The sequence below is a fragment of the Tigriopus californicus genome, chromosome 10 (genome assembly GCF_007210705.1).
Source record: "Tigriopus californicus strain San Diego chromosome 10, Tcal_SD_v2.1, whole genome shotgun sequence".
NCBI classification, from domain to species: domain Eukaryota; kingdom Metazoa; phylum Arthropoda; class Copepoda; order Harpacticoida; family Harpacticidae; genus Tigriopus; species Tigriopus californicus.
This window is the reverse complement of record NC_081449.1, coordinates 13,726,587-13,753,042: the sequence shown is the minus strand read 5'-3', so window position 1 is coordinate 13,753,042 and position 26,456 is coordinate 13,726,587. Positions and strand designations below refer to the sequence as shown.

Genomic DNA, 26,456 nt, shown 5'->3' with positions numbered 1-26,456 from the left:
TGAATTGTTATCATGAAACGTTTGTTATTCCTCTTTAATCTCAATTTCTTTGGAATCTTACAAATATACAGGTAGAAAGAGTGGTAGAATAATAAAAAATATGCTTTTTAGGGCATAATACACGTAACATGTCAAAAAAAGATTTGGACATTAGTAGAGCAAATCATGTACTCTATTGATTGCCCTTGTTTAGCGACGCATCTCGAAAATCTCAAAAATATTGTTGTAAAACTCTGATTAATAGGATATATTCAGGAGATATGTTCTCAACTAGGTCCTGTCGACAACTGCCGTTGTCGTACGTTTATTATCCTAAACACACGAAGATCAAAAAGAGCGCTTGCTGCATTTGCATAAGCGCGCTCGAACCAGAATACATATATATTATGAGGTTCTGAGATCCATTACGTCCCGCTTCCGAAGGTATTTCACAACATCCCTCCCATATTTCAGAAATGCAGCCGTGGCTAAAATAGATAAACATATAACATGTACAAAAATCGAACAGAACTATGGCTTTTCCGAAAATGAAGGGAGAAGAGCGTTAGTTGATTGTCGATATCTACAAAATAGAAACAGTATCAACATGAGTACCGCAAGATTGGTCAAGGTACATAATGAGTAGAGTATAAGATAATGCTTGAAGGGCCTAGAATGAAAGGGTAAGAATGTATTGTTACTGGCCGATCGTAAGCTGGAATATCCAGGGGTTTATGTTGTAGAGAAGTGAATTTGCTGGCCAAAGAAAAATTGAAACCTGAGAATATTGGTTGGAAGATAATGTTTTCGGGGTCATGTACAAAGTTTGGCAGAACGCGAAAATTTTGTCCTACACATTGACAATGTGGGGGTATGTGAACCAGACGTAAACCTGTAAAGATCAAATTAGCCACCACCTGAATTTGACATGAAACGCTAATCGAGGCAACGTGTGGGTAGTACACAAGGAAATCTCTTTTGCCCAGCTGCCAGGATGTCGGAATGGAAGCAACTGCATCCAGCCGACAATAAGGCAAAATTTGGGAATGATTCTGTGCATAGAGCCCAGAGAGGCAAGATCCAAATGTAAAGGGGCGCAGCCCTTAGACATGGCAGTAATAGGTGCTAGAAATAACTAAACACTTATTAACTTCAGTCTGAGAAAGGATAACGTATTGTTTGCCTGAAATTGCAATGACGTTGTGTGGAAGATAGGATGTTGTCAGTTTAGTTTTGCTTGGGGGCTGCAAGAGGATGGGTGCATGATTGTGTTGGAGAAGAACAAATGGACTACTGATAAAAACAGGAATATGGATAATAGTGCGGACTGTCCCATTATGAAATACTATAAAACTCAGAGGACAACGAAATGCATCGAAAACACTTTTGGCTGCCAAGGAGTAGTTCTTAGTAGCCGCCTGTGACGAAAGGTGGATAAGTTTGTGCCCCAAAAGTGTAGAAGATAAGAGCAGTGGGGACATTCTCTGATTCATAAAGAGGTGGTCCAGGCACTTGGTGATTTGTTCGACCTGAGTTTGGGGCTTGCCGCGCGTGTAACTCTTGAGATAATATAATCGATCATGGTAATCACCAGTCTTGTTTTCCACGTTGAACGTAATGGCTTTCGTGAAGGTGCTGTATTCGAGGGGGTTTCCATCAAAGCAAAACATCTCCATCCTTGGCAAGTTACTTCTATTGTGTTGTTCCAACAGCAACCGATTGGTGTCGATCTGTTGCTTTACCAACTCTACGATGGCGTTGTTATTGTCGATATCGTTTCTTGGGGCAGGAGGAACCGAGTCGGCAGCAAGTGTTCCTGTTGGGGTTTCGACGCGATCTTCCTTGTTGCTGTCGACTCTTTGGGTTTTGATCCAATCATTGACAACGTCCATAAATTCGCCACTAATGATAATCTTGTCCAAAGCCCAACGGTCAAAATCTTCCAACTCGTCTGGATTGCTGACCGATTCATTACGAATTCTCTCGCAAAGATCAGTGAATTCTCTCAATCTATCATCGAACTCATTTCTTACCCGAACCACAATGTCGAAATTGTCCGGGGCTTCCATGAGTCTTTCCAATTGGTGACGCTTCCTCGTGATTAGGCCGTATCTCAATCCAGGTTTGGTGATCTTCTTTGAGCTTGCCACTGGGGAGGCCTGGGATGGAACTTCGCCGCTTTTGACTTCGTCCATATCTTGCGGGGCATCCGATTCGGCAGTGGAGGGGGCGGGCGAATGTTCTACGGGCATGATGGTAAGGATTTTCGAAGATCGGCCACAATTTTCAAAACGTTTGTAGTCGTCAGAACGTACCGCCTGAATGATTCGAAACGCGAATTCTTCTTGATTTTATTCCTTGATTCGGTTTTGCTGTTAGAGTGAAAAGGCATAGTGCAGACATAGCGTACAGACGAAATTGATATACATATAAAATAGAAAAAACAAACTTACAAAATTGGTGTGGGGATGGCACGTTGGACTCTAGCCCTAGGAACAAACAACAACATTCATTCGAACAGCAAGCCGGAAAAGGTTGTCAGGAGCGGAATCATTGGCAGGATAACCAAACCTTACACTTTGACGGTTACACAATATATTATCAGATACATTTCGTTCCTTCTCTGAATATTGTGCAATTACAACTTTTTTAGTCTCTCCCAACACGAGAGCCCTCTCATTTCTGTGATGTTCCTAGTGAAACATCTTTGGACTTGTTCGGCCTTTGCTCTAGTGTCCTTGAGTGAGCATAGGAAGAAATATTGATATTTCTAATACTACTAAGCTTCTGAAGTGGAGCAATGAGGGTGATGAAAAGGAGAGGACCTGAAATGGAGCCCTGAGGAACACATGTCACTAAGGGATCCCTTGACCTTAACCAACTGCTTCCTACTAGAAATGAAACTTCTTAACCAATTGAGAGCCTTGCCTTGGATCCCAATCTCATGGAGTCTATTAACTAAAAGGCCTTGGCAAAGTCAAGATAGACTACACCGACTGACTCATGACTCTCTAGTCCCTCAATGACCTGGTCTATGAGTTCAATCATTTAGGTAACCGTGCTAAAATGTGCTCGGAACCCGTGCTGGCTAGGAGGAAGGACTTCATTGACTTCAAGAATTTTAACAAGTTTGGACTCCATGATCTTCTCAAACACCTTCGCAATATTTGAAGTGAGCGAAATCGGCTTATAGTTACTGGAGAGCAACTTATCTCCCCCTTTGAAAATTGGAACAACATGAGCTAACTCATGGAGTCAAGTACGAGGAAATAGGAGCAAGAACTAGTGAGCACCTCATAAGAAACTGAGATGTCACAACATCAGGACCAGGAGAGCTCGAGAGTCTCAACTCCATGATAGCCTCTGAAGCATCTTGATCTGTGACTACAAGATCATTAAACAACTCAACTTGGCTAGCCTCACCAATCTCAACAAACTCATCAAAAGGTTGTCTGTGGCTTCACCATCGACCTCAAAGGGCCTACAGCGTGTTTCATCTTTCTCTTAGAGTTTGCATAGAGATAAATGCCTTCGGATTCGACCTGACCTCCTGAACTACTCTACTTTCCTTTTTCAACTGATCTGTCTCAATGGGGGCCTTAATTCTACCTTGGATCAACTCCAACTTTCTTTGAAGGCCAGCCACAACTACTGGATTCAAATTGCTCTGGAGCCTTTTTGCTAATTTGCAACTCCTTTTGAGTACTGGTAGACCTTATCTCAAGAACATGATGATCTGACAGATTACTAGGTGTCACATGGACATACTGGATCGCATCAAGGCCATTGGAAAAGACAAGTCCAGAAGGTTATTTGCTCTGGTGGCTACACCAGCATGCTGGGAGAGATTGCGCAAGATCGCAAACTCCTCCAGCTTTTCGAGCGACTGAGATGTCGATTTCGAGATGGGAATATATCTAACTGGACCAATCCTCCCCTCTACAACGCTAGCCGAAAATTGAAGTCCCCTACAAAGAAAACCTGTGAGCAAACTGACTGGTCCAACTCATTTCCTATGAATTTGAGAGCTGACAAGAACGAGCTTACTGAACAAGAAGGGGGTCTATACATTGTTACAATAGACAGATGACGATGACGAACTAAGATTTCTACTTCTCCATTAGACATGTGAACATGGCTTTTGTGCAAGTCATATCTAATATATAGACATATAAACCCCATGTGGGAAAATGGGATTATCAGGACGCACCCTATTGCAACGAAATAAGTTGAGACCAACAGCAGACGTTTAGCAGACGTTACATCTCCATCTTCGTTGGTCGACGAACTGCNGAAATTGATATACATATAAAATAGAAAAACAAACTTACAAAATTGGTGTGGGGATGGCACGTTGGACTCTAGCCCTAGGAACAAACAACAACATTCATTCGAACAGCAAGCCGGAAAGGGTAGTCAGGAGCGGAATCATTGGCAGGATAACCAAACCTTACACTTTGACGGTTACAGGCACCATATTTTATAATCAAGGGCTAACCATGTGTGCTCCCAATTTCTTTGCATAGGTTTATGAAAATTTGAGTTTTATATTGCTTTTTGGCATGTGAGTTTTTTATGTGGGTTAGAATACCATAGAGCAAAGGCTGCTCTGCCATGGACACCTATTCACCCTAAAAATCAACAACTGCGAGACGTTGAAAGGGCTAAATTTGAAGTGACGGTACTTTGACCTTACGAAATCTAGCACTTGCATAAGTTTGGCTTACTACGGATAGCTGCAATGACTAGCCAAGTGGTGAAAAGGACCCAATAAATCCACGAAATGTCTCCTCAGAGCTCTTGCATGCGAAACCCACCTTCTGAGGCAACACCTTCATCCATGATAGCAGAGTAGTCTAATGCACGGAATAGAGGCACGACATGGTTCCCCAGAGATTGTGGGTTCGAATCCCGCCTACAGAGGCAAAACCTATCGATTCTCAATTTCTTGAACTTTCACTAGGCAAGCACATCTCTACGTGTTGATTCCCGGACAATGATTGGAATCCAATGGAGCTTTTCCTTCTTGGGATCCTTATTTGCCACAGAGCTTTTCAATCATAGTAGACGATTGGGAAGGTACATAAGTTCAAAATCCCATGAGCTGATTCAATTCATTCTCCACTTTGGTGTGATCAAATCGCTCTCAATTCAACCGGTATTCGAACATTGAGGCAAGCTCTGCTACCCGTAAACAGACGTGCCTGCCAATGCCAGTGATGCAAAACTGACGTTTCAAACTAGTTTTAACGAACCTGACCTTTCCTTAAATAGCCATGTGAAAGAAGGGTCAGCTTCACAAAAACGTGTTTGAAGCCCAAAGGTTGCATTACTGACACCTGTACCAGCAAACAAATGAACCTGCCAGGGCTTGCCTAAACGTCCCTATAGGTCTAATGAGCCATCTGGAGGTCGTTACCCTGCTGGAATTGTGGTTGATTGGATTGGTTTGGCTTGGCTTGCGAGAGTTCCATCAACATATGGGGAATTAACATGCTCATAATCATACTTCACTTTTACCCATGGCCCTACTATACCACCTCTCTCCATCTCCTTTCGTTGGTATTTCAACAAATGAACGTTTTAGCCATTGATGCATTTGGTTAATAAGGAGAGCTTCTAGATTCCCTGAAGGCATATCACGCCATAACTATTTGCCTCAGTGAACTCGCACCTTACAATGCATGAAATGAACAAGGTCGTCCGAGAAAACCTGCCAACAAATCCAAATTGATCCGAAGCTAGTGACTAGAGATGTAATGAGCCAAGAATTTTCGGGCTAGGCTGAGCTAAGAGGAAGGTGGCTCATTTCGAGCTGAGCTGGGTTGACAGTTTCCAGCTCACGAGCTGGGCTGGGTCAAAAAAACAGATTTCGAGCTGAGCTGGGTTGATCGGGTTGATATTTCGAGTCAAGTCTGAGCTGGGCCAAATCCGATCTAGCCCATGTCCGAGCTGGCTCATGATCGAGTTGACCCGACCCATGTCTGGGCTGAGCTATGTCTGTGCTGGAAAAACCAATAGACCTATTCTAGTTTCTAGTTCTCGTGTCAGGTAGCACCACGAAATTGTCTTAATCTAAACTAGGTGTTTAAAAAGTGCAATCAAAGACAGAACATAGAGTTCCTTTTAGCCGATGGTACCATTCAACGAAAAAAAANGGTCGACGAACTGCACAAAAGGGTTGATGTAGGTTCGACACTGCCGACAGCGAACAATGGTGGAACATTGGATCACGGGGAGATGGCTCAAGTCCTTGAAAGGGTGGATCAACACTCCGAGGGGTAAGCGAGACTTTTTCAAAATCGCCTCAGACTCTGGGATCTGCAACCAACCCAAAGAGAGACCATGATTTGGAACAATGACATGAGTGGGGGGGGGTTCCAAGGGGTCGTGGGTTCGAATCCCGCTTACTAACGTATGGTTAGTTCTTCATTTAAGACCCCTGGCCGAAGCCATGTTTCTGTCATGGAAATGAACGAGATTTTTGGGTCCTCAATAACCTTGATCTTTGTGCTGACTTTTTTGGATATGATTGGAAATCTGGATTGGAAATTTTTGGAAATGTCTTCAAATGATTTCTCCGTCTACGTATTGATTTTGTCAGTTCGAAATTAAATAAAACAGCCGGAAAACATACCCCTAATCCAAAAATACTAAACATCCTAAAACAGTCGAAAGATGATCCATAAGAGGTGTTGTACAAGATGTCAAACACGAGCAGATAACATTTCGTAGGCAGAGATCACCACATCAAAATATGAAGGGGCTGAATTTCGGGGAAGTGCATCTGCTTGTTTTAATTCTCATTTATAGTTCTAATTTGGCCAATGCGAAAAGAAGATCTTGTCGAATTGCCGCTCAAAAGGCCTTCCCTAAGCTTGATTGCACCCGGGCCAGCATTGACCAGGATTGTACGGATTTTTGTCAAAATCTCAAATCTTGTGACGACGAAGCAATCAATAAACCTGAGACATTTTCGTGTCCGAAATCGAAAAGGCCCATCAAGTTTTGTTGTTGCTATCCATGCATAGCTAAAAGTCCAAAACGTAGCTCTAATGCCGTTACTGAGACATCTACACCTAAGGGCAATAAGATGGATCGGACTGGTTGGGCAACCCATGGAATGCAATTGGAAAATGAATCATCTTGGGGTTGGACAACAGCAAATTCAAATGCAACGCCAGAAAGTGCAACATCTGAAGAAATAACGTCTACTATCTCAACATCGGTTGCACCCACCGATGGCACCCACTCCAAAGGCATGGACTATTTTAATGAAAACGAATATCATGATGCCGAGGACGATGATGCTAAAAGCAATCGGAATGGTCAAGAAAAGCAAGAAATAGAGGAAGAGGACGAATCTACAACAAAACTTGACCTGAAGTTTCCCGAGAAGTCGAGTATTTCTCAACCCGATTGTAGGGCAAATATACTCAAAAAGTACCCTGACGCAGAATGCTCCAAATCCCAGACCAAAGAATCTTGTCGAATGATATGCGAGGCCCAAGGTGACGGAATTTGTCAGGGCTCCCAAGGGGAGATTCACAAGTTGAATTGCCGTGGAGAAAAACCAGATGAGCAAGGTCTGATCACTTGTTGTTGCTCAGTTAAATGTGAAAGCGTCAAGAAAACCAAGGCTAGACTAGAGGAAGCATTTGACAAGGAGAATAACGGAACAGAAGAAAACTCCGGTATCTGCTTGGAGGTCCCCAGAGAGGACATCAAAGAACGTCTTAAGGAGGAATGCAAAACCAATGACAAGGTGTTTGTGGCGCGAAAATATTGCATTGAAGAGAAAGAAGGCCACTACTTTTGCGTTAAGGATGGCAAATGCTTCGGGACTCATTGCAAGGGCTGTCTCAAACACGAGTGCGAGATAGGGAGAAATAAGGTCATTATGAATCCACCCGAAGCTTATATGGACGAGCACCTCAAATCAAAGGATTTTGATAAGACTGTGGCTGTTAACGTCGACGATATGGAAGGTGTGGTCAAGAATAAGCAATGGTGCACTCAGCTCAAGGACAGGGCAGATTGCAAACCAACTTGCAAGGAATTTGGTGATCGCCTTTGCGGTGGCCATGCTTTGAAATACGACCACGACGATTATTGCAAAAGAGATGCCGAGGAGTGTAAATGCTGCTGCCAACCCGTTTGCCAGCCTGGTGTTCCATCTGATAAAACGAATCTTTTGGAACCCATGGATTCAGAACACGAAGACGCCATCGCCAAAAGTGTCGAGGAGGATTACAAACGGGATGAGACGGAATCCGAGGACCATGAATACGAGGAGGAGGACGATTACAAATCCGAAACGAGCAACTATGAAATGGAATCCTCAACTAGCGGAGCAGAATCCAATTTTCAGCGTAGATAGTAAGCAGTCGTGTTCGCAATTATTTTGCCGCCATATTTGTTTACTTTCGGCAGCTGACTGTCGCTGGATGTGATCCAATGTTGTCAAACAAAGTGAAATAGGTCCAAATAAACGTGTTTTAAAACCTCACCAAACGTATTAGTCTTTTATGTCATCATTACTTCTGAAGGTCCGCTAGTGATTGACAATGAATCGGTTGTGGATGAGAGGTACCTTGAGTGGATTATCTCAGGCAAATTTGATCTTGAGACCCCATCCTTCGTTGGTCTCATTTTGCGTGCCTCTTAGGCACCAAAGAAACCGTTCCAATCATGGTAAACATGGCGATAGTCACAGAGCCAAGACCTTGGATGAATTTGCCAGCTCGGTCTTTAAAGGGCATCAAAACAAGACCGCGCAAGACAGTTCACCCAAGAACATTAATCAGCTCTTCAAACCTTTGATTGTGAAAGCCAATCCCGATGACATGAACTTGGGGGAACAAATCGCAGGGAAACTCGACAAATCTACTCTTTTGCGTGCATTAAATAAGTTTTTAGCCAATGAAGAGATAAAAAAATTGAGCAAGGAACATGGCTTGGATGAGTACTTGTATCATCAAGCCTACGTAAGCTTCCGCAAGTTTTGTCTGGATGTCCAGTATCTGCCCACGGATCTCTATATCCTCTTTTGTGATGTGCTTCAAGGGGCCAAGTCCATCGATGATGTCTTCCCATTTTTCCTCCAACACGCTCGAAAAGTGTTTCCTCACTTGGAATGTTTGGATGACCTGAAAGTCATCAGTGATCTCACGAATCCTCCTAATTGGTATCCAGAGGCTCGTCAGATCAATCGGAAGATCATATTTCATGCCGGACCTACCAATTCGGGCAAGACGTACCACGCCTTGGAGCGCTTTATGAGTGCCAAAAGTGGAGTTTATTGCGGTCCCTTGAAACTTTTGGCCGTGGAGGTGTTTAACAAATGTAAAACAAGAGATGTGCCTTGTGATTTAATCACGGGTGAAGAGAGGAAATATGCTTGCGAGGATCAGGAGCCGGCCAATCACGTCTCCTGCACTGTGGAGATGAGTAATTTAACGAACCCCTTTGAGGTTAGTATCCAGAAATGAAATTTCTCCTTAAAATTGCTTTTCGACCAATGAATTCGTTCCATTTTCTCTCTAAGGTGGCTGTGATTGACGAAATTCAAATGATCAAGGATTATCAACGAGGTTGGGCGTGGACCAGAGCGTTGTTAGGGATCCCCGCTGAAGAGGTTCACGTTTGTGGGGAGGTGAGAAGAATCCGTCAAATAAACCCATGATTTTCAACAGTAACCAAGTGTATTCATTTCTAGGCCTCAGCCATCGATTTAGTCAAAGAATTGTGCATTTCCACCGGCGAGGAGGTCGAGGTGCGAACCAACAAAAGGTTGACGGAACTCAAGATAATGGACAAGGCTGTACAAAAATTCGAGAACGTCGAACCCGGTGATTGTATTGTGTGCTTCAGCAAGAACGACATTTATACAGTTTCCAGGGCTCTTGAACGAATGGGAGTGGAGTGTGCCGTTATTTATGGCAGTCTCCCGCCTGGAACGAAACTGGCCATGTCTGAAAAATTCAATGATCCCAATGATCCTTGCAAAGTGCTCGTGGCCACTGACGCTATTGGCATGGGCTTGAACTTGAATATTCGCCGGATCGTGTTCTACTCGACGAGTAAAATTTGCCTGCTCGAGAACGGCGAGAAAGAGGTCGGATTGATCTCCGTGTCTCAAGCACTACAAATTGCAGGGCGTGCCGGACGATACAACACTCAATGGGAAACCGGTTACGTTACCACATTCAATCAAGACGAGATCAATGTAAGAAGTTTCTCATCGAGATATACCATAGTATGTTTCAACTCTGATTGTTCTGTTCTTGTTTTGCTTTGCAGATTATGAAGGATCTGTTGAAACAAACTCCCCCTGACATCCTTCAAGCTGGTCTTCATCCATCCTTTGACCAGATCGAGATGTACGCCTATCATCTTCCTCACGCTGGTCTGGCTAACCTCGTGGACATCTTCATCTCTCTCTCCACGCTCGACGATTCCAGCTACTTTCTCTGCCATACGGATGACTTCAAGTTTTTGGCCAACATGATTGAACACATTAAGTTACCACTTAAAGCCAAGTATGTATATCTAAATATGAACGTTTGGAATATGAACGGGGAAATGAGGTGGTCTAAACCTTCTCAAATAAGAATACGCTTTGGGCCCAAGTCACTGTAAAGGCTTGTTGCAAATTTCCAGTCTTTCATGCGTCTGTATCTAAGCCATGCCCTTCTCAAATAGCAGTGCTCTACTCTAGCACATACACTAATGCATAACTCCACACAGATTGAATTGAGCTATCAATTATGTGCTCATTCATTCTGTGCCCTGTTTTGAACTGTTCTTTGGGAGGGCATAACTTTTGACTCCGTTGTTCGATCGAGCTGATTTGTAACAACGACCTCATTTGAAGAGGAATGCAATGCATTGAATCGAATGGGAGTTCTTAGAAGACTTAGTCTCCCCGTCAATATTCCAGGCGTTCATGATCGAAACCTCCTTAAAAGACTCAGATGAAACAAATAATGTATTTATAGGTACACCTTCTGTTGCGCCCCAATCAATCGGAAGAGTCCCTTTGTCTGCACGATGTTTCTCAAGTTTGCCCGCCAATTCAGTCGAGGCGAGCTCATCACGTTCGATTGGCTCTGTCATCAAATTGGGTGGCCCTTTTCACCTCCAAACACCATTCTCGATCTGGTTCAAATGGAGGCAGTGCACGACGTGATGGACTCATATCTTTGGCTCTCGTACCGATTTCCAGTAAGTCTGATCCAAGGTTGATTGAATGCTTCAAATAGTGAATGACATCCATGAGTGCTGGTCTTTTTTAGGACATGTTTCCTGACGTGATGTTGATCTCAGATGTGCGAGAGGAATTGGACATCGTCATTGCCGAGGGTGTCACCAATATTGTTCAGCTCCTCCGCAATTCTGAATCGGGCGTTAGTTCGAGTGCGGCCAAGGTCGATGAAGACGCCTTTGATGCCCGCAATCGACAAAACCGCCAGGATAAAGCCTGGCGTCACACTCAATTACCCAAGATCAGCAATGATTCGGTCTCGTCTCAATCGCTGACACGACCCACCAAAAAGACATTTTCGGCTTTGGTGAGCGATGAAGATTTGGACGAGATCCAATTGAAACCGAGCGCGAAACTCTCCGAGCTCTTACAAGAACGAGGGCTTCTAACAAAAGAGATCTTCTCCAGTCTGAGACGAGAATGGCTGGACAAGCTAAAACAGGAGCAGAATCTAGACAATCCAGACAGTCCGAGTAAAAATAAACCAAAGTAGTATTCTTGATAAATAAGCCGGACCCGCCCCACCCTTGGTGGTATGGGATGCTAGTTATTTTTTTTTTCAACATGATTCTCGTGTATTGTAGCATCTTTATCTTTGGAAATAGTAGTTCTATCATCAATGTTTCAAGTTCGGGTCTGCTGCACACAATGAGGATCGACGGGAGCTTGGACTTCATTTGCGTAGGAATCGATTACGCACCGCTCATGTGAACGACACATGAGAACGGAGGTACGGAAAATGTTTGGAACAAAAATTATGTGAGTTTGGGCTGCTAGCATTTCGGTCAACTCAACACATCACAATTAGGTCCTTGGTCTCCTGACCTTTTCCTCGGTTCGGGGTGAAGAAATAGGAAGAAGCAGTAATAGCAACAGCATCTAATTTGCACGTCTCACAGGAAGTAGGGTGTGGTCACCAGGGCGGGGACCACGCGTTGCGAATCCGGTACGGCCTCAAAGATCTTGGGAGAGCGGTTCTGCACGCCTTGGAACTCTAATATGGATGCCACATTGCCGCAACGATAGCAGTAGTTGGGCGCACTCCACACAGTCACCAGTTTATCATTGAACACGTATTTGTATCCTAGAAAAGACCCCAAAACCCGCGACATGGACTCAAAACTTCCCGCTAAAGATGGGTCGTTGTTTCGGATGTCTTACCCTCTTGAACTAGCTGATGGGCTCGACAAATGAGTTCGAGGTCATTTCCCTGCATGAAGTCGAAGGTGACGGCCGAACCAAAAAGCCAGCCTGCTCCTCGAGGACTCACTGTCCACGAATCCACTTCCTCCGGGTCTGACCACACCAGATCACAAAATGCACCTAAGAACGGGCCATACGTAGGTGTTGGAGCCAATGGATTTGCTTGTCATTAGGATCTTTGCGTGCCTACCTTTATTTGGAATCTCCTGATTCCTTTCAATGAGCCGGATGTGGTCAAGAGTCCGGATGGCCGGCGATAGACCCCCGTGGACACACAGCACTTGGCCATCGATGAGAGCCGACACGGTCAAGAGATCGAACACACGACAACAATACTTCCAAGCATTAGCGTTCCCATACTTGTTCTGGCATTCATCTGGAAGGACCTTGAGCTGTTCAACTTGGCTGCTCACTAATCATACACATTTAAGACCCTTGAGCTTACCGTAGAACCCGTAGACTTGCGTGATTTGTCTGGTCTCGTGATTGCCGCGAAGCAATGTGATCCGATCCGGATATTTGGCCTTGAGTGTGAGCAGACGGGTGAGTGTCTCCAGGGAATAATAGCCGCGATCCACGAAATCGCCCATGAATATGTAGTTCGTGTCTGGGACTGGCCCACCGCAGCGAAAGAGCTCCTCCAGATCATAGAACTGACCGTGGATGTCGCCGCACACTGTCACAGGCGTAGACACGGGTTGAACGTTGGACTCTTCCAGCAAAAGGTCGCAGACAACATCACAAAGTTTCTGAAATTTCGACGCACGGACCAAAATAAACCATTACTTTACCCTCGTTTCTCCCATTAACCTAGCTAATCGAACCGACGAAACAGTTCAATTCTCAACTTTGTGGGAAAAGTTATGATCACTGTTATGATTGCAGCTATAAAAACAACGCATAAGGCATGACAAATCAATAATAGCAAGGGTTTGTTCAAGCTAAAAGGCAACAGATTTTCAAGTGTTCGGCGAGGTACACCGAGGAAAATCTTTGGAGAAACATCGAACAAATTCGAGTCAGATCATATTTCTCTCGTAAAACTATAATATATATTTCTTTGAATCTGAAACCAACCTAATAATGGAATAACAGAGGTTATCTACAAGCTACCAGTTCAAAAACGAGGTTCCCGAATTCGAACCGAGAATCAGGCCTCTCACCTTGAGGTCATTTTCTGGTAGATATTTGCAGTCCTTGGCGATTTCAATCCAATGCTCCACATCCGACCCCATGTTCAAACCGAGGGCGGGGGGGTGAACGCGTTCTCACAGGGAGCCTGACCCCAAGAAAAGGGGGAGGGAAGGGGGAAGGGGAGGGCGTGAGAGGGCGCCACTGACTATTTCATGGATTTGGTGGTGACAATGAAATGGCAGGGGAGGAATTGGGAAAAGACGAGATCGAAGCGGAGACACAATCCGGATGAGTGGATTAGGCAAGGTTTCAGACAAGATTCGTTGGATATAGATTTGGATTTCCACAAAAGCTGCTGACATCGCTCTGAAGACAGCGTGACCACGAGAGGTATGAACGAAAGAGCTTATGTAATCTGGTGGGGAAGGGGAAATGAAGTTTGGTAATACGAAGCTCAAGGATATGGGATGGAAAAGGTTTTTCAGGGCTGAGCCTTCTTTGACTGATTTTGATCCTAACATTGATGGAGGGGAAGAACGACGAAAGATCTGAAGCACAAGGATTGGTAGGCCCTACAGGCAGCGCCCCTGGCGGGAAAGATACACAACAGCGATCTACGAGGAGGATAATTTGAATACTTCCGAATTTTCGTTGTCAAATAATTTTAAAAATGGAAAACTAACTTTAAATAGAATGAACAGAAATCTCGTTATAAGAACTTAAGTTGTAGAAACAATCGTGATAGAAGCATCATCTTTGTTTTATTGATTTTTTGCTGCATCAATTATTTTGGCTATAAGAACCAACCTACGATATAGTCAACTTTTATGGGGAAATGTATTGGATTGCTTCCACTAACCTCCTGAAACAACCAAAGACAAATGTGAGATCATGATTTTCCTTTCGAGACTTATTAATCAGAAAGACCATTTGCATTATCCGACATTTCAAGATATTGAAAAATCAATGCCTTGCAAGCCAATCAATCAAACAGGAACAAACTAAATATTTCTTTAATTTATAGCGAAATGCAAGTATGTCAGAGGATCATTATTGCTTACTCGATTCATTTAAAGTCATCAGTCATTATTACTGAATCGTAATCCATCCGGAAAAAAAAGAGTTCGGTCTTAGGAACAATCCGCATAAAAGAACCTCTTTCGTAGTAGTCTAGAGGCTCCTATATCCGGATCTCAACGTAATTCGTTGGTTGGCCTCAGTATCAACATAAAGCGCAATATATAATACATAATAAAGAACGAACAAGCACGATTCTTTCTTTGATATTTTTTATGTGGTCTTTCCAAGAGTTAGCATATTGAATAATTTGTCCTGACTAGATAAAATGTGGATCGATACAAAAAGGACCAAAGAATTAACAGGATTTAGGAGAAAACATCACATAAGCAGCACAACATGTTACACAGGGCGTCGCACAAGCAATATCCAGCCAGACAGCAGCAACAAGTTTTGGCGCAACTTTCTGCAAAACTTTCTCTTTCGTCGTTCTGCTGAGGTGGAGGAGGCTGTTGTTGAGGTTGATAGTAGCCTCCTTGAGGTTGCTGAGTGTTGGGGTTAGGAGGATAGCCATAGCCTCCTTGTTGTTGGGGATAACCCGGTTGGGGTTGGAACCCTCCAGAAAACGACCCTTGAGGGGGCCCATATTGTTGATTAGGCGGCGGATAGCCTTGACCTGGTGGAGGGTAGCCTTCTTTATAATCGCCCGTCTGTTGTTGGGGATAGAATCCTCCACCATTATAGGCCATCTCGATAGCTTAAATGGGTGGATTTGATCAGAACGTTGTTTTTCTCTTGAAGTCAGAACTAGATCTCTATAGAGATTTCTCACTTTACCACTGACTGAACTTGTTTAAGAACTGTTTGAAGTACAGTACCTAGACCTGCATCTTGGAACTTTGAATGGTAACAGGAATCAGACAGAGCAGTACAAGACGTAGGGAACTTGGCAAAAGATCAAATCGTATCCTGGCTCGGACTCAGTTAGTGAAGCGAACTCACACTAACATTTAACACCGTACCAGTAGAGGATGGATGGATGAATCAGGCATGCAGGTTTTGACCAAATGTGAGTCACTGTAGCTAGTGGGATGTCATTTCAATGGATGATTCGAGTGTATTTCGTCATACATTACGTTTCAACTATGTGGACTTAGCGATGAGCAATTGTGTGTATGTGGTAACACGAACAAAATTCGTAGCAGGTGTAAGGGTATTATATGATACCTGGGTGGATCGAGTCGATCCTCAACTAAAAAGGCATAGTATATCCTGCTCTGTTTGTATGAGCGCGTGTGGAAGTGGGCGAGAAATTAGGAGTTGAGCAATAGGTGGGCATGGTTGATTGAAAGGCTAACTTATTTAGTCAGGCGGAATGCCATTGCTAAATCAAGTGGTTGTGAGGGTATGTCCGTTCAATTTCGTCGAACGTAATGGATGCTAATGAACAGTTTTAACTAAAGGGCTAGCCCTCTAGTTCTAACCAAAGATATATAACACAACTAACCAATGGACGTCAAAAAGATTGAGTAAATTCAATTCATATGTACANTGAGCGCGTGTGGAAGTGGGCGAGAAATTAGGAGTTGAGCAATAGGTGGGCATGGTTGATTGAAAGGCTAACTTATTTAGTCAGGCGGAATGCCATTGCTAAATCAAGTGGTTGTGAGGGTATGTCCGTTCAATTTCGTCGAACGTAATGGATGCTAATGAACAGTTTTAACTAAAGGGCTAGCCCTCTAGTTCTAACCAAAGATATATAACACAACTAACCAATGGACGTCAAAAAGATTGAGTAAATTCAATTCATATGTACAACACCTCAGTGAACAATATTGACGAAAAGCCGAAAGCCAGAAAATTACGTTTTTGAATCCACTTGTAGCTGAATGTGAACATTCATTCCCATACTGTACGTAAAGCTGACAGCATTTGGCTACTGATTATAACTATGAATTATGAATGATGGTAGGTTTCAAAAGCTTTCATTCAAATCCATAAGGTCTGCCAACCTCAAATCGCAGAACTGCCTTTTCATTTGAACAGATAACTTGGCCTTATCTTTTCATTATAAAACCGACTTTCGGGTCATCAAAAATAAAGAGAGCGGCAAAGGGTTCTCTTTTATTTCGATTGCTTGGAATCCATTTTGGTCACCACCCCAGCTTGATCGATGGATTTGGCAATGGTTTTGTACTGTTTTTTGGCCAAACCCGTGCATTCTTGCATTTTTTGCCGCGATATCGAAGAGCCACCTGGCTTGTAGAAATGCACAAGATCTCCAGAGTTCGCGTCCAAGACCACGGTAACCAGACTCTCAGCCAGAGCCTCTTCTTGTTCGGTCGGATCCACTAGGATCTTCTCGTCAAAAATGGCCATGGAGCAAGCTATGGGCTTGGAATGAAGTGTCAACTTGGAGCGTTTCTCATTGTTGACCACGATTTTTCCACCCGTTTCAACCACGGCCTCATCGTCCTCTTGAAGGGTGACCTCGGGGAGGGTCAAGTCAGTGAAGGCCATCAATAACGCCTTCAAGGCACAATCTAGGACATTGCCATCATGATTTAAGCACATAATGTCCACATTGACCACCCAAGACAGTTTTCCTTCCTTGATATTGAGATCCTCGAGCTTAACAATACCGGAGTTCTCCAACACCTCCTTCACAAATTTCGAAGCCACTTGAGCTTGTTCACTGGGAGGTCCTGGTTTGAACTGTGAATGACAGAGAGGGGGTAAATCCACGTTGGCCACGATAAAACCTAGAGAACAGAATGTCTATTTCACTAAGTACGGTAACGCTTCCTAAGGCTAAAGGTATGTATGCTTACCTTTATTCTGCTCATTGGGGTTGGGTGGCGCTAGTTCGAGCTTGATCCCGCACACAAAGACGGAGTTACCCTGTTTGATCACAGCAGAACCGTCGGCACTGGAAATGGTTCCTTGAGAGATCGTCACGGGTCGGAAATCGTGAAGACTCCGGCGACCATCCACACGGATGCCGTTCTCGATGTGTTGTTGAAAATATTCCAAGGGTTGAATGCCCTTGAATTCACTCACTGATGATTGAGCATCCATCCTGAATCGATCTAAAAGATAAAAAATCCATCGATAGGGATTAACAATCACATATGATGTAACTAATACTTGCCAAACATAATGGCAAAGATTTATTCATTCGTTTTCATAGCTGCATCTGAAATAGCTTTTTGTCCTTGGGATTTGACTAGAACCACCGCTTTCGATTGCTTGGAGGCTTGTATCAAGTTCAATGGGATCTCGATTGGTTGACCTTTGTTCTCAGGATCGGCGGGTAAGGCGACTATTTTGGGACGAATCTCTTTTTCGAGAAGTTCTCTTTGATTTAGGGCTTTGGTGACGGAGCAATCCAGATGCTTTTCGAGCAGCGATTTCAGCCATTGACATTCCACCATAAGACGTTCATTTTGCGCCATGACTTCACGAATGGTTAGTTTGTACTTGTCCATGCTTTCACGGGTCTTGGCGACCTCATGACGCTTTTTGTTACGACTTCGTTGTGCCGCAGCTCGGTTTCGCTCCAGGATCTGTCGCCTTTTCTCTTCATCCTCGGATATCTGACTCTTTATCTTGGGCACTTCCACATTGTCCGGATCTGTCATTTCTATACCTCGCTTCCGGGCGATGGACTTTTTCAACATCTGTCTCACCGGTTTTCTCGTGTCTGAAATGGACGGGCCTGAGCTAGTCGAGGTGCTTAACACAACGGGCATGTCTGACAAATGGATCGACTCTCCCGTGGGGAATTTCAAGAGCAATTGGGCCGATGAAGGTTCTTTGGCCGAGGACACTTCACTGATTAAATCGGTCTTTAAAGGAGCAATAGGTCGGATTTTTCGAGAAGCGGGAGGGATAGGGTCCCTTTTAGTTATCAAGGGAAGAGTGGTGACGGGATTGACCGGCACAAGCTTGGGTGATTCCGGGATTAAATTGAGTTTAGGTGTATGCAATGCATCTTCATGAGGTTCATGCGACACTTGAGTGGAGGTCAATATCCGGGTGCTGTGCTTGAAGGCCTCGTCGAACGGATTCAAGTGAAAAGGCGTGTCTGGCAGAACGCTCAATAGCTTATCCACAATCACCGGAGTGGGCGTGTTGTTCTCATGCAAGAGCATAGAGGGCGAAGGCAGCGGAGGGTGGGAGAGAAGGCGGGACGTGGAGCTGCCACTTGAACTCGATCGTCTGAAAATGGGCGGCGAGACCATGAACGATGAGGAGGAAGTCGTGGTGTTGGTGGTCTGTGGGGCGGTGGTGTTGGAAACAGGCGTGAGGGTCAAGGAGGGGGGAAGCTTGATGGGTTCGGATTCTTCATTGGGGACTTCGACTCCAGACGATTTGCTTAGGAAGCTACTGTTAGCAGTACTCCCATCAGACATGCTCTCAGACCTCAGTCCTCAGACTTAAAAACACTCAGAAAAAAGGTCTTGCCCGTGGAAGACGCATGAAACGCTGCTTTGTTATGACGATGATGATGATGATCATCAAATATTGTGAGAGGTTTTGTGCGTCTTTCTCGGAGACGGTGTTTCGGTTTGCGAGTAGTATATTAGGTTCCCTTTAGATTTGAAAATAGGAAGCGTGTACAAACACTGAAAACAGACAATGAAGTAAAAGTTTTCAGGAATATCAAATTACGTAACGGATTTATTATCATATATAGATTCGAAACAACATTTTCAGGAATTTCCCGAAGAAAAGGCCAAACACTTTGGCATGCACCAAAGCTGGCACGGAAATATTCATCCGCCTAGTTCCGAGGACGGTTTTTGTTTTTGAAGAAACGATAATCGTGATCTCGACGAATGAATCCGACATTTTTCTCTTTCGTTCTTGGGCTTCGACCGTATGCCTTCTTCACTTTCGTATCGTTCGCCTCAAAAAGGTCATATTCTAGTCCGTCTTCGTCATCATCAATTTTGGGAAGTAGGGCTCTTCTCTTGCGGCTTTGTGGTTGGCTGACCTTGTTGGGTTGGGGGCAAATTTCGGGCGACTTCTCGCGTGGATTCGGGTCTTGTTTCTTTCTCAAAGAGTCTTTTTTCTTTCTTTCCGCATTCGCCTTGGACTCTTCTAGGGCTTGTTTTAGATTATGCTCGGTTTTGTCGATCTCTTTCTCCAGCTTTTCCACGGAAGAGATAATGTCATTGGCTTCTCGACGGCGATCTTCTAAAAGCTCTTCGTGGAGATTTCCCAAGTCTTTGATCTCTTTCAAGCCCCTCTCATCGGCCTCCACGATTTTCATTTTCAATGACTCCAATTCATCATCAGGTAGAAGAGGGAAGACCCTTAACTCCTGATCAACATGAGCTAATTTCTGCTGAGCCTTCGAAAGATCAGTTTGCACATCACGACATTTGATACCACGTTCAGTCATTTTTGACTTAATGTCAGAGGCCATAGCTTTACATCGTCCTTCCAGAATCTCGATTTCGCTTCGCAAGGCGAAATTTTCATCCTCCAGGAGTCTTCCTTTGCACTCAATGGATCGGAGCTTAACCACTTCGTCAGAGGCCAATTTGAGATCGGCTTTAATGAGCTTCAGTTCTTCGTGAGAGCATAGAAGGTTATCCCTCTTCCTCTCTAGCTCTCGGGCCTTTATGTCTTTTCCATTCAAACTGACGCTCAACTTGCGAATTTTCTCAATCAAGTTTCGAATTTGGGTATCGGACAATTTCGCTTGAGCGCATTGTTCTTCCAATTCGGGCTCCAGATGATTCCGGATGGTTTGTTCGATGACCTTCAATTCCCCTTCTTTTAAGCCATATTCGTCGAGAATTCTCGTTTCAAAAGCCTGGATAGTCTCTATGAGGGATTGAAGTTGCTCTTTGACCTCTTCGATTTGACCTTGCATCTGATTGAGGTTGGTTTGGGCCACCGTTTTACCTTGGCTAACAATCGCTATCTCGGCTTTCAGATCAGCCTCTCTGGCAGTAAGTTGTGAGATTTGCTCTACAAGCTCATTGACATCTTGCTCGCCTACGGTAGCCTCTTTGCTCAATTGAGACTTGAAGGTATCCCAATCCCTTTGTAAGTCATCTTTGGCGTCATCGCTTTGGGTGATCAGATCTTGGAGTTGAGCCAATTGCTTTTGAATCGCCTGATTCTGGAGCCTGAGAGCCGATAATTCGCTTTTCTTGGCGAGTTCATCTCCCTCCATTTTCACGCACTCTCCACGAAGCATCTTTAAAGCCTCCTCCACTTTCTCACGTTCGGAATCAAGGCCTTGTATTTGGTGTCGAATGGCCAGAACATCTTTGTTTCCAATTTCTTGGATATTTTGCCAAATCGCTAATAGCCTATCTCGATCTTTTTTGGCCTGAGACACGAATGTCATGTACTGATGTTGCTTGCGATGGGATTGCTCGATATCATTTTGAAATCGGGCGAAACTCTCATTAAGGACCCGGATTTGCGAGTCTTTCAAGCGAGATTCATCTTCGACTTGAGCCAACGCCTCTTTTGCTTGGTACAAACGATCGAGAAGTTCTTGCCGTTGAGTTTGAATTGCCTTGAGAGATTCCATGAGATTTAACACCGACTTCCGGGCATGTTCAACCTGGGTATTTTTCAAATTGAGCGCTTCTGTCGAGCGAATCTTCCATTGGTGGATCTTCTCCGTTTCGACACGAATTTTTGCCGTCAAATAAGCCTGACTATTTGAAGCTGAGTATCTATCCGAATCCTGTGAGTCTTGACCTCCACAGGGATCATGAGTGGTCCTTGGGAACATGGTGGATGATTGAGATGAGTGCCGAACGATTCTTCAAGTCAGAATTATTCCTTCTCCCTCCTTTCATTTCAACACGAACCGGTTTTTCAGCTTGAGTCAGAAATTCAGGAGCCGAAAAAACTATAGAGTTAGGCCAAACTTACTTCCAAATTTCATAAATGCATGGAAAGAGAGGCTTGCTTGTCTTATTGTGTGTTGTACTGTCTTTATTTAGCATGTTGATCTAATTTGATTTCGTAGAGTATGATAGGTTTGAAAGGTTCATGATGAATAAGCATATTCTCATTGGGATTGAATGTTCGTCTAGTAAGGACACAGTAGTCTAGGGCCTCTTTTCGAAGACAATTTAAGAACTGTTCTAGATGATCATGGTTTCTTTGAGTGCATGAAATGATGGCCTTTGAATGTTCGTCAGAGCTCTTGCTTAAAGCCATTCTAATCACTTTGGCTAGATTCGGCAACAATTCAACGGAATAGACTAGATCCGATCCTAAAATCACGTCCACCTCGGGCATGTCTTGGATGTTGAAGTCAGTCCAATCCAGTTTTTGGATATGTACACATGATGAATCCGCTTTGGATGTGCCTGGCATTATTTGTGGAGGAGTCTCAATCCACTGGTCTAAATCATTTTGCCCAATCATCCCCTGGAAATCGATCATCTCAATCAAAAGTGAGACGGCCCGAAACATGTGAATACGTATTACCTTATCTGTAAAGTTGAGCTCATAATTCAATTGTAGAAAGCTCAATACCTTAGGGTGACAATCCGTAAAGTAGTAACTTTTTACATGACGTTGCTTCAATAGGCTCATTCCGAACAAACCCAATCCGGATCCTAGTTCAAGGATTCGCTTCCCTTCCAACTGGTCACCAAAGGTTTCGAACCACGCGCCTAACATGCACGCACCTTGCCAAGAGATCAGACCTGTGGTCCCCTGTCCCAAGGGATCTCGATTCTCCTCCAGAAGCACCACTCTAACTCCCGAGTCATTTGAGTATTCGTACGTTTTGAAAATGTGGTCTGGCTCCCGTAAATGCGGGTCACGGTCCATCCAGGTCTGGAACTCTGGGAGCAGGGTCCAATTAAGCTCCTGACAGAGGTCACTTAGCCATTGAGCCACTCGTCTTTGGTGAACTTTAGACACGGGGAACTTTGAACTTGTGTGATTGACAATGATCTCGGACAGCAGGTCTTGTTGTAGTTGAATACCCAAAGCTGGGCCTCCTGTCCCTGCATAACCGATAATCTCGTCGGAGAGATCTGTCCATTGTTGGAACACAGTGTGGAGATGAGCGAAGTAATAATGCGAAAAAGTTGACTTGAGTTTTTGAGTTTTCTCCATAATCGAAGCCCGTTTTTAGGGGACATATATACAAGAGATCGACTCACATACGAAATTAATTGGCCGGATGCCAAAGTTTGTGACATACTTTTTTCTACGACATTTCGCTTCTGGATGAGTGGATACGAAAAAAATCATCTGACATGGGTTTCATAATCTAACAAGTTTGGCGGTTGGCAATTTCCCGGTTTAATGACTTTAACAGCTCTGGATCTGGACTTGAGTCGAAGGCCTTCACCAGAAAAGGCACGTCCTTGAGTAAATAGAGATTGATCTCGTCCACCAGTCGATCCCTCTTCTCGTCGATAAATCCTGGCACATTCTCACTAGAGGATAGAAGAAAGTGCGAGGGTTTCAAACCGGCTTTACCACTTAGCGCTACATTCAAAGATACTCACATAAGTCCTAGTGAGAAGAGCTTCTCACACTCGCTTTTAGGCACCGAATAACGTTTATAGCCAAGTTGCTTCAGTTCCATGAAATGAGCCAACAAATCTCTGCCTTTCCACTGGAACAAACTTGAAATTCCCGCTGAGGTGGCCAGACAAAGTTCATTCAATTCAATGATATGAATCGCGTTTTGATTATTCAAATCCACTTTCGTTATCGTGATGGAATCCAATTTGATGTCGGTTTGGTCCAATCTGATACTGCAATCGGAAAACATGAGATGTGAGGGCATGAATTGACAATCGAAGAAAGAGGCAACGACGGATACGGACTTATTAAGGCTTAAAACGCCACTTGATCCCATCGATGACACCTGTGACTTGTTTGAAAAGGCACTGAAGATTGGTGATAAGCCGTTTCGATTCCTTGGCTCCACTGAAGTGGTAGCTTTGACATCTGCATAAGAATCAAACAGGAATTAGTAAACACTCACACTAACATCAAAACTAGTACTAGTGAGTAAATCGCAATTGCCTATCAGCTCAAGTCAAATTATTGTCTAATACCAGAACAAGCTGTGGGCGGATTGGATTGACTCGGGCGAGTCTCTTCATATTCTCCGAGGATCTTCTTTTTGGGTGGGTTCTTGGGCGGAGGGGGGACCACCTTTTGACCCGGTTTCCGGAGACTCTCTCTTTCAGTTCGAGGAACGGATTTATGGTGGTCCGGCAACTCAAATGGGCATATTTGCCGTCGATCAGTTGTCAGAGCATTGGGGTCGACCAAAGCTAGGCCTTCTTGCACCATGGTTTTGCCGATATTCAACCCCACAGGAGGGTTTCGAGCCGGATCCACGAGTTCCAAAGATACGACCACGTCCTAATAGGCAATAGAAAAAAAACCGTCAAAAAGGAATTCAAAAGAGAGCGGACTTCATCCTGTTCTATATCTTACTCCAACCATCTGAACGCCTCGGAAAACGCCCAACAAAGGTTCATCGCTTTCCACACTCAGGTCAGTGAGGAGACTATAAAATCGGCTTGAGGATGCCACAGACCACTTGGAGTCATTTTTCAATGGGCGGATCCCTGCCACACGCCCCAAGATGGCCTGGGCGGGAAACAAGACGTACGCTTTGCGAAGGTACCGTAAGTTGTCAATCTGTTCCTTCTGGACGGTGCCAAAATCCACGAATCGAACTTGAGCTGTGCATGAGTTGCGTAGCTGCTGAATAATGCCGCGATGCCAACGGCCATCTTCTACGTATCTGATGGCCACAAGTTGACCGGCGAGGAAATCGACTGAGCGCAGTTTGTAATCCACGCTCTTGGGGCCTTCGTAGAACGTATTTAAATCATCCATAAGTTCTTCGAGGTCTGGGGCTGTAGCTTGTAGTTGGAAATAGAACTTTTGCGGAGTGTACACCTCCCCAATCAAGATTTCGAAAGCATCGCCCAATTTGCGGTTGGGCGGAAGCTCTTGGGTGCGTAACTGAACGGCATCGTCCAAAACGACATCTCCTTTGATCCGGTCAAATTGGCTTGTGGCATTTCTCTTCTTTTGCGGGGTCGAGTTCTTCGATTCTGGAGATAAGACGGTAATGAATTGGATAAATACTATAATTCTTTCAAATCAGAAGACTTCGCAGTGAAGTGAAAATTACCTCGTTTGGGCAGTACTTCTGAAGGCATTGTTTGGGGTTGGGGGAAAATGGCGTTCAAAGGGCCGCAATAATTTACCCCATCGATTTGGGTAACCTTGAACATGTCTGGTAGGGCAATGCAGAACTTCAGCATGGACGTGATCGAGGGATCTGATTCGCGGAAATCAAAATCCGTGCCAAATTTCTTCCGGTATTCCAATTTGAGATCGTCCACTTTGAGAGCATGGGGAAAATCTGCCAAGAGCTTGGCCAAATTCCTGGCCAAGAGCGGAGCGATCATGAGGCTCTCCCTTACTGGCACAATGGGCAGGCGTCCTCCCTCGTTCAAGGCCTTGGGTTGGTAGTTTTGGTTCTTATCTGCCAAAAGTATCACCCCATCCCAATAAGGACCAGCGGTCATCACGGTAAAAAAAAACAACTAAAAATTCAATCAATCACCTTCCATTTGGTCAGCATATTTAGCACGGTCTCTCAATGAGAAGAGGCAAACGGATCCACGTTTGGCCATGGCCACTTGCGACAAACTCCTCATCATATCCGGAACATCCGTGAAACCATAACGTTCCCATTCAAGCGGTTTTCCGTATCGTCGTTGGTAAACTGGCACCAGATTATCCGTCGAAATGGGCTAGAAATCAATGGTGGTTTGCTCAATCTTTCTCACGGATACCCCCCCAACCAAGCAATATCTCAACACTCACCGACATTCGATACAAAATTGCGAATAAATTATTCTGAATATCTCTGGGAATGGCTCGCGTTCGAGCTATGTTCTTGGTCACCAATTGACTTCGCTCTTGGGTTTTTTTTTGCGCTAAATATCGTGCATTTTGACTTTGCCTTTAATAAAACGCAAGATCCTGAGTCCATAAATTGATTGGGGTAAGGTTGAGCAATTCAATAACTTACTTGGATGCATTATTATTCTTTTGTTTCTTGACCATATCCCCAATATGTTTGGTCTTGGCATCTAAAACGCCCTTGAGCAGCACCTCACCTTGGCCTAATTCCATCACAGTGAGGACGTCGGGCATGTCTCGAAGCATGTCAAGTAGACACGAGTAGCCAAATTTACGGAAGGGTAAACCATTTGGACCTAACAAACTCTTGGCCTCATGCTGAAAATCCTGGAATTCCCGCAAGTTTGATCATAACTTGTCATATCTAGGTTGGATTGGGCAAGGAAAACATTCCACTCACTTACCCTTAAAGAGAGACCGTGAGCGAATGGAATGAGCAGCGAACGTACATCCAGGGCCACAGATTCAAGGCCGACCGAATGAGAAGCCATCCTCTAACCTGGGATTTGAGTCGAAACCGAGAGGAAAATTCTGGCCTTCAAAGTTGAAACGCTTGGCTGGGAAAATGAGAACAGCTGATTAGACCAAAATAGTCAAAAGTGACCATTTTGAGTTATTCTTCGAATTCACGAATTCAGAGAATTGCGGTTTTAAAAATGTTATGCCTGAAACTGAACTAAGGTAGGCTAGTTTAGATTCAACAGTGCCCTTTGAAAGCTTAATTCACATCAGAATCATGCCAGATATGGCTACGTATTTGTCCAATCACGTTCTTCCAGGCAATCTTGACGCTTGTTTTCTCACGTATCGGGACGAGTAGATAAAAGGGCAAAAGAAAACTCATCAGGAAATGTTCTCATATTTACCTATAAATTCAAAGCCAAAGTCATTT

At 44.2% G+C, this 26,456-nt stretch overlaps 9 protein-coding genes across 9 annotated transcripts; 1 reads left to right on the top strand and 8 right to left on the bottom strand.

Moving 5' to 3' along the window:
* Positions 1-275: 275 nt before the first annotated feature.
* Positions 276-2,526, bottom strand: LOC131888725 (uncharacterized). The gene is made up of 2 exons (XM_059237646.1): positions 2,433-2,526; positions 276-2,351 (listed from the first exon to the last, which is right to left on the bottom strand). The coding sequence occupies exon 2, from the start codon at positions 2,229-2,231 to the stop codon at positions 1,083-1,085; it is 1,149 nt and encodes a 382-aa protein (XP_059093629.1). The 5' UTR covers positions 2,232-2,351; positions 2,433-2,526; the 3' UTR covers positions 276-1,082.
* Positions 2,527-8,486: 5,960 nt separating this feature from the next.
* LOC131888719 (ATP-dependent RNA helicase SUV3 homolog, mitochondrial-like) lies at positions 8,487-11,754 on the top strand. Its single transcript, XM_059237641.1, has 6 exons — positions 8,487-9,452; positions 9,527-9,634; positions 9,698-10,207; positions 10,282-10,520; positions 10,980-11,205; positions 11,277-11,754. Exons 1-6 carry the CDS (start codon positions 8,547-8,549, stop codon positions 11,736-11,738), a joined length of 2,451 nt encoding a protein of 816 aa, XP_059093624.1. The 5' UTR covers positions 8,487-8,546; the 3' UTR covers positions 11,739-11,754.
* Positions 11,755-12,088: 334 nt separating this feature from the next.
* Positions 12,089-14,078, bottom strand: LOC131888728 (serine/threonine-protein phosphatase 6 catalytic subunit-like). Its single transcript, XM_059237654.1, has 5 exons — positions 13,612-14,078; positions 12,894-13,197; positions 12,639-12,824; positions 12,407-12,568; positions 12,089-12,329 (listed from the first exon to the last, which is right to left on the bottom strand). The coding sequence occupies exons 1-5, from the start codon at positions 13,681-13,683 to the stop codon at positions 12,139-12,141; spliced, it is 915 nt and encodes a 304-aa protein (XP_059093637.1). The 5' UTR covers positions 13,684-14,078; the 3' UTR covers positions 12,089-12,138.
* Positions 14,079-14,967: 889 nt separating this feature from the next.
* Positions 14,968-15,348, bottom strand: LOC131887612 (annexin A7-like). Its single transcript, XM_059236241.1, has one exon. The coding sequence runs from the start codon at positions 15,346-15,348 to the stop codon at positions 14,968-14,970; it is 381 nt and encodes a 126-aa protein (XP_059092224.1).
* A 1,360-nt stretch (positions 15,349-16,708) lies between these two features.
* Positions 16,709-17,720, bottom strand: LOC131888730 (exosome complex component RRP43-like). Its single transcript, XM_059237656.1, has 2 exons — positions 17,431-17,720; positions 16,709-17,361 (listed from the first exon to the last, which is right to left on the bottom strand). Exons 1-2 carry the CDS (start codon positions 17,675-17,677, stop codon positions 16,724-16,726), a joined length of 885 nt encoding a protein of 294 aa, XP_059093639.1. The 5' UTR covers positions 17,678-17,720; the 3' UTR covers positions 16,709-16,723.
* LOC131888724 (uncharacterized) lies at positions 17,688-19,171 on the bottom strand. The gene has a single exon (XM_059237645.1). The coding sequence runs from the start codon at positions 19,012-19,014 to the stop codon at positions 17,770-17,772; it is 1,245 nt and encodes a 414-aa protein (XP_059093628.1). The 5' UTR covers positions 19,015-19,171; the 3' UTR covers positions 17,688-17,769.
* A 214-nt stretch (positions 19,172-19,385) lies between these two features.
* Positions 19,386-21,365, bottom strand: LOC131887611 (kinectin-like). Its single transcript, XM_059236240.1, has one exon. The coding sequence runs from the start codon at positions 21,363-21,365 to the stop codon at positions 19,386-19,388; it is 1,980 nt and encodes a 659-aa protein (XP_059092223.1).
* Positions 21,366-21,462: 97 nt separating this feature from the next.
* On the bottom strand, positions 21,463-22,713 carry LOC131888726 (protein-lysine N-methyltransferase EEF2KMT-like). Its single transcript, XM_059237647.1, has 2 exons — positions 22,073-22,713; positions 21,463-22,012 (listed from the first exon to the last, which is right to left on the bottom strand). The coding sequence occupies exons 1-2, from the start codon at positions 22,709-22,711 to the stop codon at positions 21,572-21,574; spliced, it is 1,080 nt and encodes a 359-aa protein (XP_059093630.1). The 5' UTR covers positions 22,712-22,713; the 3' UTR covers positions 21,463-21,571.
* Positions 22,684-26,135, bottom strand: LOC131888718 (tudor domain-containing protein 5-like). The gene is made up of 10 exons (XM_059237640.1): positions 25,969-26,135; positions 25,674-25,891; positions 25,466-25,604; positions 25,203-25,392; positions 24,765-25,121; positions 24,056-24,684; positions 23,668-23,980; positions 23,434-23,557; positions 23,110-23,361; positions 22,684-23,037 (listed from the first exon to the last, which is right to left on the bottom strand). Exons 1-10 carry the CDS (start codon positions 26,053-26,055, stop codon positions 22,869-22,871), a joined length of 2,478 nt encoding a protein of 825 aa, XP_059093623.1. The 5' UTR covers positions 26,056-26,135; the 3' UTR covers positions 22,684-22,868.
* Between the last annotated feature and the right edge of the window lie 321 nt (positions 26,136-26,456).